At 41.2% G+C, this 12,014-nt stretch overlaps 1 protein-coding gene across 1 annotated transcript in view; it reads left to right on the top strand.

Annotated features, from left to right (window-relative positions):
- The window catches only part of DNAI3 (dynein axonemal intermediate chain 3), a 62,487-nt gene that overhangs the window by 39,995 nt on the left and 10,478 nt on the right, over positions 1–12,014 (top strand). Inside the window, exons 16-17 of the mRNA XM_088022948.1 lie at positions 3,623–3,753; positions 8,324–8,387. Coding sequence (XP_087879074.1) covers positions 3,623–3,753; positions 8,324–8,387 — 195 coding nt within the window. The remainder of the gene's footprint in view (positions 1–3,622; positions 3,754–8,323; positions 8,388–12,014) is intronic.

Below are 12,014 nucleotides of genomic sequence, written 5' to 3'. Positions count from 1 at the left end.
TTCCAGCTATGTACCTACTCTGGCCAGAGTTGAACCTATTGACTAGAATATACTCGTATGTTTCTTGACCACATTTTGTTTATTGACCCAATATTGGTTCTCCTTCGACCTTCCACCAAGAATTCCTAGTTCACGCTCTTCCATCATCACATTCTCAAGACCTCTCTCCAGCTGTCTGGTGCTGTGTTGCCACCTAGTGGCTGTAGGCCACGTGGCTCTCACCTGCCATGTTAGATAGCTAATAGTCCGTGCCCTTCTGAGCGCTCACTTTCAGATGTTCTTTTTGTTTATTCTGTTGAGGAAGACTTTGCTCTAAATGTTTTTGGAATTCCTATTTTGGAATTGCCTTCAGAGCCTCCGTTACATTCTTCTGAGCACTGTGGCATAGTAGCTAAGGATGTGGATTCTGGAGTTTGTGTTTAAATGCTAAAGCCACCATTTTATTATTTGACCAGGTCAAATTACTATACCTCTCTGTGCCTTCCGTTTTTTTAATAAACCTGTTTGAAAAGAGAGAGGTGAAGATAAGGGAAGTAAATAATGAAGGTAACTACCTCATGGAGTATTGTGAAGATAAAATGAGTTAATACATAGACAGCTCTAACAGCTCTTTGTCATCCTTGAAGGAGAATTAGTGCTTAACCACCTCAGGAGTTACTGTGAGGATTGAGTGAAACGGTGCATGCGGAGCACACGTTCAGTACCTGGCATGTAGTCACGTAGTAAGCATTTAGTAAATGTTAGCTGCTGTTAGTATCCCAGGCCGTCCCTGGTGATGGAAATCCATGGATGGATTCCATGAGGATAATGCTGAATTTAATAAATATGCAGGATATTCCAGTCGAGTCTGAGTAAATACAGTAGATGATCACATTTTTCTCTGGCCTCATTCTCTTTAACTGCACCACAGTAAACTCTATCAACTAAGCCCCTTTTCTCGGAGCTCCTGACTTGGCTTTTGTGGTTTTCCTGATACTTCTTCAGTTTCCCTCCTCGGTCTCCTCTCCCTGCTGCCTTCTCATCATAAATGTACCTAAGACTCTAACTTCAGCAGTGTGCTCTCCTCTTTACTCACCCCTTTTGGTAACTCGGTCCACTCTTACCCTGTTGACAATCCTCCACCTTGCCTCTCGCTATCTCCTGGGTTTGAACCCAATCTATTCCCTCAACTTCAGTGTGTCCAGAACAGAACTTGGGTCATCCCTGTCTCTCTCCTCAGGTCCCTACATCCAGTCTCTCACTTAGGATAACTAGGTCTTCCTTTACAGCACATCTCACATTTGCCCCTTCCTTTGCATCACCTGTACTGGCGTCACCCTGGATCAGGCTCTTGGCTCCCCTTGTTAGACCAGAGGGCTCCAAACTCTTCCGTCTTGCTCCCCTCAGGAAACATTTTTTAAGCACATATTTCCAATGAACATGTATTTATCTACAAATTATATGCATGTTCTACTCTACTAATATGATATACTCTACTAATACTAATATATTAATGTATATTATTTAAAAAGAGAAAAACAGACATTGAAATGAGGGTGAAGAATTTGACATAAACAATATCTTTTAGTAGGAACAATGTGGGGACGCTTGGGTGGCTCAGATGGTTAAGCCTTTGCCTTCGGCTCAGGTCATGATCTCCATGTCCTGGGAGTCTGTTGCTCCCTCTCCCTCTGCTTCTCCCCTCTGCTTCTGCTCTCTCTGTCTCTGTCTCACTCTCTCTCAAATGAATAAATAAAATCTTTAAAAAAAAAAAAGAACATTATGATTAAAGGTACCTAGTTATTTCTTGAAATGTTGATTGACACTTTGTAATACAGCTATTTAAAAGTCTGATTTCATGTTTGGCTTATTTCAATACTGGTTTTTGATGTCTTACTTATTGGGAAGGGATCTACAGGCCCAAAACATGTAGATCTCTAATAAAGGAAATGCCGGTTGATTGTACCAACAAAGTCATAATTGTTTTATTGTTTTTTTCTTAAAGATTTCATGTATCTATTTGACAGAGAAAGAGAGAGAGAGAGAACAAAAGCACAGGGAGCGGCAAGCAGAGGGAGAGAGAGAAGCAGGCTCCCTGCTGAGCTTGATGAGGGGCTTGACCCCAGGACCCTGGGATCATGACCTGAGCCAAAGGCAGACACCTAACTGACTGAGCCATCCAGGTGCCCCTCATAATTGTTTTTTACTTTTGTCCATAATTATGCTATATTTTTTTAGATGGAATGTATATTTTTAGTAGACCTGAGGTTTTTTCTTTTTTTTTCAACTTTTTTTATCATATTATGTTAATCACCATACATTACATCATTAGTTTTTGATGTAGTGTTCCATGATTCATTGTTTGCGCATAACACCCAGTGCTCCACGCAGAACGTGCCCTCTTTAATACCCATCACCAGGCTAACCCATCCCCCCACGCCCCTCCTCTCTAGAACCCTCAGTTTGTTTCTCAGTTTTTTTCTATTTTAGTTTTCATTTATATGTTTGTTGGTTGGTTATTATGTTTGTTTGTTTGTTTTCCCATGGGTGATATAACCTAGATGGTGATATATTGAAATGTGGTGAGTAGGGTTCCCAGAAATTTAATATCACATTTTTTTAAAACTAATAAGTGACCTGGGAATATGCCCAAGATAATATCTTAGAGCACAGAAAAGGAGGATACAAAGCTAAAAGACACAATTAAAAGAAAATCTTTATATATTCATAGAATATATATGTAACAGAAATGTAATTATAGGGAAATATTTTCATAGTAGTTATCGCTGAGAAATATGATAATGGATGATTTTTGTTATTTTCCTCATGCTTTTCTCTATTTTTCCAAAGCTTCAGTAAATAACATTTACTAATTTTAGTTCATAAAAAGACTTTTGTTTTAAAACAAGATGACATCAGATACTTTTAAAAACAAAGAATTTCCAGATGGTGTTTGAATTTTAGCTCCCAGATTTACTATGCTCTGTTTGCATGTATAGTTACAGCTGTAATATAGTACAATCACTGTGTTCTTATGTAATATACATGAGCTAATAAGAAAACCTTAAATTATGTTCCATACATGTACTGTGCTTATGAAAAACAAGTAATACATTTTAGATGGATTTTTTTTTTTAGAAGTTAGATCATTTTTGACACTTAAAGGGCTAATCTTGAATTATTTGAAAAAAATGTCCATATGATACCAACTGAAAAAATGACACGAGTTTCCAATTAGAGTCTTATTGAGAATATCAAGAGTAATGTAATCCAGAGGATATATTTCATGTTCAATTTTTACTGTAAATAATTCTGAAATGATAAAATGTGGAACTGGTTTTTAAACTGTGTGCCATGGAACTTTTTAGAGCCCTTGAAAGTAGGTAGAGGGGCCTTCCCCTTCCCACCAGGAAACACTTTAATCACAGCAATGCAGGTTTTGATCAATTTTACATGCAAGGGTTCCTGCATATACTTTGGTTTGAAAAAAAGTGTTCTACTGCTAAATTAGAAGTCTAAAGATATTTATACTTATTCCTACCACGCTGGGGAGGAAATGGGGGACAGAAAAAATAAACTAACCATATTTTAAAAGGTCTTTCACTGTAAATATGTGCTTCTTCTATTCATACTCCTCTGATAGACAAAATATTAGCCCAGAGCAAAGCAGTGAAGGCAGGAGAGATGAACCCATACCACAATCTGGAAGCTGGGTTGGCCAATCATCTCAAGCCAATAGAAGACTTCTGCACAAAGTTCTTGGTGGGAACAGAGGTGAGTTAGAATTATCTGCTCTTTTACATATGTATATACATATATAGAAAAGAGTCTTCATTATATATAGTCTTAATTTCAGCCTCATTGAGACATAACTGACATAAAATTGCGAGATATGTGAAGTGTCTATCATGGTGATTTCATGTATGTATACATTGTGAAAGGTTTCCCCCATCTAATTAATTAACACATCCATCACTTCACATATTTATCTTTGTGCCTGTGTGTGTGTGATAACATTTAAGTTATATTCTCTTAGCAAATTTCAATTATACAATATGGTGTTATACTGTAGTCACCATGTTTTACATTACATCCTCAAAACTCACTACTCTTACGACTGAAAGTCTGTACCCTTTAACCAGCCTCTTCCTATTTCTCCTGCCCCCCACCCCCACTCTGGCAACCACTTTTCTACTCTGTTTCAGTACAATATTTACTGCACATTTGCTGTATGAAGGTTTGTAATATTTATACCATTCCCATATTTTAATATACTTCTTTGCACTGAATTTTTTAATGTTGATGCTTCATAGATTCATATTTAAAATGTTCCTGATGAATGTGAAAAAAATCTATAAAATTCAGTATGATCCTCTTTACTAATGATTTATTGATCAACCTGTGAATATTTATTGAACACCCACACCATATAGAAGAAATCCATGCTAAATATTAGAGCCCTACTAAGAAAATATATTGCTTTGTTAGCTAGCAAAATATAGTAGCAAAACTCACTCAGTTCAAAAGATAAGTAACAACTGGATATAATAATGATAATGGCTGCCATTTTTTGGCACCTACTATAATAACCAAAGTGAGCTTACATTTATTGGACATTTTCTATATAGCAGGGTCTGTGCCAGGTATTTGTTCCAAACTGTATCTCATTTAATCCTAATAATCTTGTAGGGATTAATCTTCACTTTGCAGATGAAGAAATGAGGCTCAAAACTTTATCTATGGCCATACAGAGACAGAGATGCCTTTTTCTTTTTTTATTATTGTTATGTAAATCACCATACATTACATCATTAGTTTTTGATGTAGTGTTCCATGATTCATTGTTTGTGCATAACACCCAGTGCTCCACGCAGAACGTGCCCTCTTTAATATCCATCACCAGGCTAACCCATCCCCCCACCCCCCTCCCCTCTAGAACCCTCAGTTTGTTTCTCAGAGTCCATCGTCTCTCATGGTTCGTCTCCCCCTCCGACTTACTCCCCTTCATTCTTCCCCTCCTGCTATCTTCTTCTTTTTTTTTTTCTTAACATATATTTCATTATTTGTTTCAGAGGTACAGATCTGTGATTCAACAGTCTTGCACAATTCACAGCGCTCACCATAGCACATACCCTCCCCAATGTCTATCACCAAGCCACCCCATCCCTCCCACCCCCCACCACTCCAGCAACCCTCAGTTTGTTTCCTGAGATTAAGAATTCCTCATATCAGTGAGGTCATAGGATACATGTCTTTCTGTGATTGACTTATTTCACTCAGCATAACACCCTCCAGTTCCATCCATGTCGTTGCAAATGGCAAGAAGAGATGCCTTTTTCATTCATAACTCTATTTCCCTGAAATAAAGGGTTCTCAAGAGCATACTGCCCACCAGGCACATCACTAGGCCCTGGATCAGACATAAATCAACAGCACAGTCCCTGTCCTCAGGGCACTCACTGCCTAGATAAGGAGCAGAAACATTAAAGGCGTTATCCATGCCAATGCCCATCTAGAAGCCACGGCGACAGGACAGGGGAGGTGGGGGAAGGCGGACTGTTAGCTGGCTGGATTTTGGAGGTTGAGGAGGCATCTGAAAGATCAGAGTACAATTCCCAGCAGAAGTAACAGCCTAAACAATACTTTTTGGAATTATGGAAGCTTGGGATTTGCCTGGAGATAGTGGAATCATTTGTGCAAGAGGGAATGCTATACCTTGAATGCTAGGTTGGGATCCAACCAAAGAGCCTTTTCTGCCATGTTAGGGAATTTGAATTACATTTGGTGAGCAGTGAGGCACTTACCAAACAGATACTTGTTTTATAATTTGGGCTTTCAATTTTTTATAACTTGGGCTTCTAATTTTTTTTAATTCTGGAAAAATATAAATAACAAGTTACCATCTTAACAAATTTGAAGTGTATAATTTAGTATTATTAGATATACCCATATGGTTGAGCAACACTCACAGCCATCTATCTCCAGAACATTTTCATCCTTCCAAACTGAAATTCTGTACCCATAAAACAATAACTCACCATTCCCTCCTGCCCCCAGCCCAGGGCATCCACCATTCTACTTTCTGTCTCTGTAACTTTAACTACTCTAGGTACCTCATGTAAGTAGAATCATATAATATTTGTCTCTGTGCACACCAGAGGTTTTTAAAAGATTTTTTATTTATTTTTTGACAGAGAGAGACACAGCGAGAGAGGGAACACAAGCAGGGGGTGTGGGAGAGGGAGAAGCAGGCTCTCCGCGGAGCAGGGAGCCCGACACGGGGCTTGATCCCAGGACCCTGAGACCATGACCTGAGCTGAAGGCAGATGTTTAACTGACTAAGCCACCCAGGAGCCCCCACACCAGAGTTTTAATAAAGCAGGGGCTGACAGCTTTAGAAAGATGAATGAACACAAGATCTTAAAACGGAAATTAAAGTATGACACCCGGTGGCTAAACTCTTCAGTGACAACTCAAACATGAACAAAATCCAAACTCTTCACACTGTGACCTACAGGATTCTGCATAATTTGGCCCTTTCCTATCTCTCCACCCCATCTACACCAATCTCCCTCTCTCCTTCCAGCTGCTTTGATTTTTCTTTCTTTTTCTACCCCAAACTCTTTCCTGCCTTTCGAGCCCTTGCCCTCCTTAGAATTAACTTAATCCATCATTCAGCAGATATTGCAGATACTTACTGAGCATGTATTATATGCCAGGCACTGTTCTTGGCCCAGGGAATAGAGCAGTGAACAAAAAGGAGACAAAATTCCCTACCCTCATCGGCTGACATTCCGGTGGAATGCTCTTCTACCAACACCTGACATGGCTGATCCGTCTCCTTTGGCTAGAGAGAATAAGGGAGACCTCCCCGGGTTCTAGACTGGCTAGTGCAGAGCTGCAGCAGGAGGGAGTGGAGCCAGGAAGACAGACAGGCCAGCCAGGCAGTGATTTCAAGGGGGCCAGCCCAGAGACGAAGAGGGCATGAGCAGTGGGGCCAAGAATGTCAACACAGGGGAGGAGGAGGAGCAGAATTCTCAGCCCCAGGAACTGGATGGAGGAGTAGCATGGGAAGGTTCCCAGCTAGGTGGCTGCCGAGAGAATGGGCACTCGCCACGTGTGGATGAACCTGGTTCAAGCTACTCCTCTGTGACTTGGTTCTGTTTGGTGTTGCATGTATCCACTGTGAGACTCAGGAGATATTAGTGACTCTTACAGGACTCTGGTGGAGTCTGGGTCACATACAGAAAGGTCCTAACAGCGGTGGCACACACCGTGGGCTCACTCATGATAAGGGTGGGCGAGGTGTCACAGCCAACAGGGAAGGTGTGTGCACTGGACACGGGCCGGTCTGTGCTCTCTCGGCCTCGGCACCACAAGTGGAGAGTGGAGGGAGGGCTTGTCCTCTGACTGAATTTCCAACACCAAACACAGCCCTTGTTTATTACATGTGTTCATGAATAAAAGCACGGATGAGGGAATGAGTGGGCGCCGGCCAGATGTTTTCCCCTGTCCTCTCCCTCGCCTACACATCCCAAGCCATCCTCCCAGGCCTCCCAGCTCCTCTTTTTATACACCCTTCTCTGTGTTTTCCTTTTATCACCCAGAGAGAAAAACACTGGAATTAGGAGCCTGCATCTGGGTGACCCTGAATAAGTCACTTAACCTCTCTGAGTCTCCGTGTTCCTGCTATTAGATGGGCCATGGGACTAAGGTTTCCTCGAAACCTCTCCCACCTCTGCTGTTCACGGGTTCTGCATCTTTTCCCTGTGTGTGGCTTTCTGCCCCTTTATACCAGGTCCCCCTGCCTTCCCCTCTCCTTATCATGGCCATAAGGAAAGTGGGAATATATATTATTAGTTATGTTATTTAAATGGAATTTTGTTTCCTGTTCTCAACTTTAAAGGTAACGCTACCATATTATCAATTTACATTCCCCTTTTCTCTCTTACTTCACAAATATTTTTAAGTACTGACTTTGTATCATGCTGAGAACAAATCACTGAAGAAGTAGAACCAGATCCCTTCCTGGAGTTTTTGGTCCATTGGGACAATTTTCTACTAACAAAAACTTTAGAAACCCAGTACATAGATTATCTCCATAAATGCCTGTGTTTTCCACATCACTATGTGTACATAAAAATTCAACAAATTCATTTTTTTGTTCAATATAAAATCAAGTAATCACTTTGAGCCTCCTCCACACTATATCAAGTTATCATTTAACTGAATTAACCTGTTGCTTTGTGCTTGTTTGGGTTACAGCCAGACTTGGTACATGCATATGAGGTCTTTAGTCCCTTAAGTTGTCATTGTACTCATCAGAAACCTGTAATATTTTTAGGAAGGTGGAGTGATATACACAGATTGGAAAATGGAAAGAGACCCTGAAACTGGCCGACTGATGAGTAAGTTCTGATGATTGCTCTGTTATGAGTAAGTTACTCCTTTTTTCTTTTTAGAAGATATTATCTATTTGAGAGAGAGAGAGTGAGAGAGAGAGGAGAACAAGCAGGGGGGAGGAGCAGAGAGAGAGAAGCAGACTCCCCCGCCAAGCAGGGAGGAGCCCACAGGGAGCCTGCAGGGAGCCCAACACGTGGCTTGATCCCAGGACCCCGAGATCATGACCTGAGCCACAGACATGTAAACAACTGAGCCACCCAGGCGCCCCAAAGTTATTCCTTTTTACAAAGTGCTGAGTAACCCTGGCCTTGCTGAGGGGAGGGAAGGCACTTAACGTCCTGTGTCTGCACCTACTCAAAGTGAGGGCCTCAAAGAGCAGCACTTGGGAGCCTGTTAGAAATGCAGAACCTTGGACCCTACCCCAGGCCTGTGAATCGGAATATGGATTTTTAATAAGATTCGCCTGGTGATTTGTTTTCACCTCCCCCAAATTTGAGGAGTACTGATCTATTGATGCTTAAATGACTAAGATAGTTGTACAATTAAATTAAAAAAAAAAAAAACATGTGTTTCAATAATTCAACAACTTGGTAACTCATCTATATGAAAAATATTAATGTGAAATTATAAATTAAATTTACAATGATCTTGGCGACGTCAGAACAGAATGGAGAAGTAGCTGCAGGACCCTCCTCTCCGGCTGGGACGAGCGGTGTGCAGACTCCGGGCAGCTGAGCAGCGGTATGGGGACCACACCCAGCTGGGAGCAGGAATCAGAGTTCGGCTCCCTAATAAGCTAAGCTCCCTGTCAAAGCTTGGAGCCCTGAGGTTCATTACAATTACAGCTGCTTACTTTAAAGCTTTGGATTTGATTATGGCATGAAAATGTATTTGAGCCACATTCTGTAATGTGGAATGACCGGAAGCACAGGAAGAGGTAGCTGCTGGGACTGCTAGCATGCGATGGAGCAGTGAGGTGGGGCAGGCCGGCTAGGTTCGCAGAAGGGAATCTGATCTCAGAACCAGCGGGCATGGGAGTGACTGAGCAGGATCAGAGGTCAGAAATACAGCCTGCAGGGGAGCGCTGCTGGGTCTCAGGTCTCTGCCTCGAACTTCACCCCCTCCCCTCTATCTACCGAGTCTGGCTCTGCAGACTGGAGTCGGCCTTAGACCCAGAAAGGCGTGTTTCTCAGCATTGCCTCGAGGATAGCCATATTAATCTGGAAACGGAAGCACTCCTAGTTTTCTGACATAGAACCTCTGACCAGAAACCAAAATGTGTGTTATTGATAAGAGTGGGGCATTGAGAGAGAATTAGATATGATCCAAGGAAAGGTCAAGTGCTTGCAGAAGTGAGACTGATTTTCCACTTTCCGTTCTCAAACTCCAGGATTTAAAAGATGAACTCAAATTTATATATTGGATATAATGAATTACATTCAGCTACTTTTATGTTTATTCATGTACCTGTTTATTCAATAATTCTTGAGTATTAATTGTGCATGTACTGCATGCACACGGCGGCTGTCTCCACTGTTCTGCTGGGACACCAGTGGAGACCCTGATGCCATGACTTGGTTACACTGGTTCTTCCTGGTCTCAGAGTTTCTTGAGGCCTTACCATGGTGCCAGCTTCCTAAACTGCTTTTGAGGCAGACCCTGAGACCCTGATAAACAGGTTTAGTTATTTATTTTAAATTTTTTTCCATTTCTAGAATAACCAATGATAATAAACTTAAAAACCAAGAGCTTTGTGTTTGAAACTCACTAATGTTGTTTGTTCTTTTTTTTTTTTTTTTTTTTGAGAGAGAGAGAACAAGAAAGCATGAGCAGGGGGCGGAGATAGGCAGAAGGAAAGGGAGAGAGAGAATCTTAAGCAGACGCCATGCCTAGCGTGGAGCCCAACATGGGACTTGACCTCAAGACCCTGAGATCATGACCTGAGCCAAAATCAAGAGTCAGGCGCTTAACTGACTGAGCCTCCCAGGCGCCCTTTGTTCTTTCTTTCTTACTTTCATTCATTTGTCAATTCATTATTGAGAATCTATTCTGTGCCAGGCACTGGGGGATATGAAGATGAACAAGATATTATCCTCCCCCAAAGGAGTTCCATGATCTATTAGAAAAATCAAACATGTAAACAAATGATGACATTACAGTGTCATTAGAGCTGTGGCTAGAAGCAAACACAAAGTGACATGGGAAACCAGGAAGGGACAAACTCTCTTGAGTCGTTAAGAAAGGGCCCTACTGAAGAGAGATACATTTGAGCTGGGTCTTGAAGGGTGGATTGTAATTTTCCAATTGGAGAAAGATGTGCCAGATAGAAGGAATAATAAATGCAAAAACATGGAAGCCCAAAAGAGCAGTGGACAATTAAGAAATGGAGATCTCCTAGCCAAAGCATAGCAATAGAGAGGGCAGCAGGAGAGGTGTCAGGAAGGACAGCTGGGTCCAAATGGCTAAGAGCCTTGAGAGCCTACTAAGCTTTGAAACTTATCCTAGTGCCACTGGTATAATCAAAATATCACTCTGGCAGGAGATCAGGGGCTGGATTAATTTACTGGTGGGACTTACAATGGAAGTAGAATGATCACTTGCAATAGTCTAGATGAGAGATGGAGAGGACTAAGTATAGGCATGGTAACAGGGATGTACAGCAGAGGAAATATAAGAGAGGCTTAGCAGTCAACATGCCAGGATTTTGTGACCAATGGAATATAGGTTGGTAAAGAAGAAGAAGAGTTGCTTTTAATTTCCTGGCATTTAGTTCATTGCAAAAAAAAAAAGGAGAGAAATAACTTCAACTACTTACCAAAAGGATACTTTAAAATCATCATAATATTTTAAAATACTTTAAAATCATTAGTCAAGCATTTTGTAACATGGAAAGCCAAGCAACACTTATTCCCATTGGATAATGGCTGAAGTTCAGAGAAAGTCAATGTTTAGACCCTCTAAACTGTGCACTGCTCGCCCTAATTATATCCATAAACTGGCAATGTTTTCCTTGAGAGCAACCAGTCTAATGTTTTTCGTAAACACCATGGAGTGTACCTGAGTAAAGATGAGGCAATTACTGGGACGCAGTCCTTCTTGATTTCCTAGGGACCCCATGTTCTTATCAACAAGGCAGGAAGGAGAATTTCCTCTTCTAAGAAAAAGCGTCTGAAAGGCAGTATCCTGAATGAGATATATGTGATAAAGAAGGAAATCAAACAAAATTTCCAGATGATCTAAGTGACAAGCCAAGAAATGAAGGCTGAACGATGACAATTGTTATAATTATTTCATGTACTCTACTCACAAATCGGCACATGCCATGCATCATGCATTCTTCCAAGTACTTTCCATGGATTAGCTCATTTAATCCTCATAGCAACCCTAGGGGGTAGGTACCAGAATTGCCAGATTTTGAACCTAGGCAGTCTGCACTCTTAATCACATCACTGTACTGAATCCTGCATTAGATAATGATTCTGGAAACTACTTCTTTGTTTATTGTAAATTTCTCATAGCAACTTGGCCTGGGGCCTCTAGTACTCCATTTAATAACTTAAGGACAGCTCTATCCATTGCTAGATGGAACTAAATGTCCCTAAAAGGACAAAAGGAAGGAAAAGTTATGGGCT

The sequence above is a fragment of the Eumetopias jubatus genome, unplaced genomic scaffold, assembly GCF_037043125.1.
Source record: "Eumetopias jubatus isolate StellerSeaLion01/CBP00866 unplaced genomic scaffold, mEumJub1_p1.0 scaffold_4, whole genome shotgun sequence".
In the NCBI taxonomy this organism is placed as follows: domain Eukaryota; kingdom Metazoa; phylum Chordata; class Mammalia; order Carnivora; family Otariidae; genus Eumetopias; species Eumetopias jubatus.
Note: the sequence above shows the minus strand (reverse complement) of the source record. Positions and strands in the feature narration are given on the sequence as shown.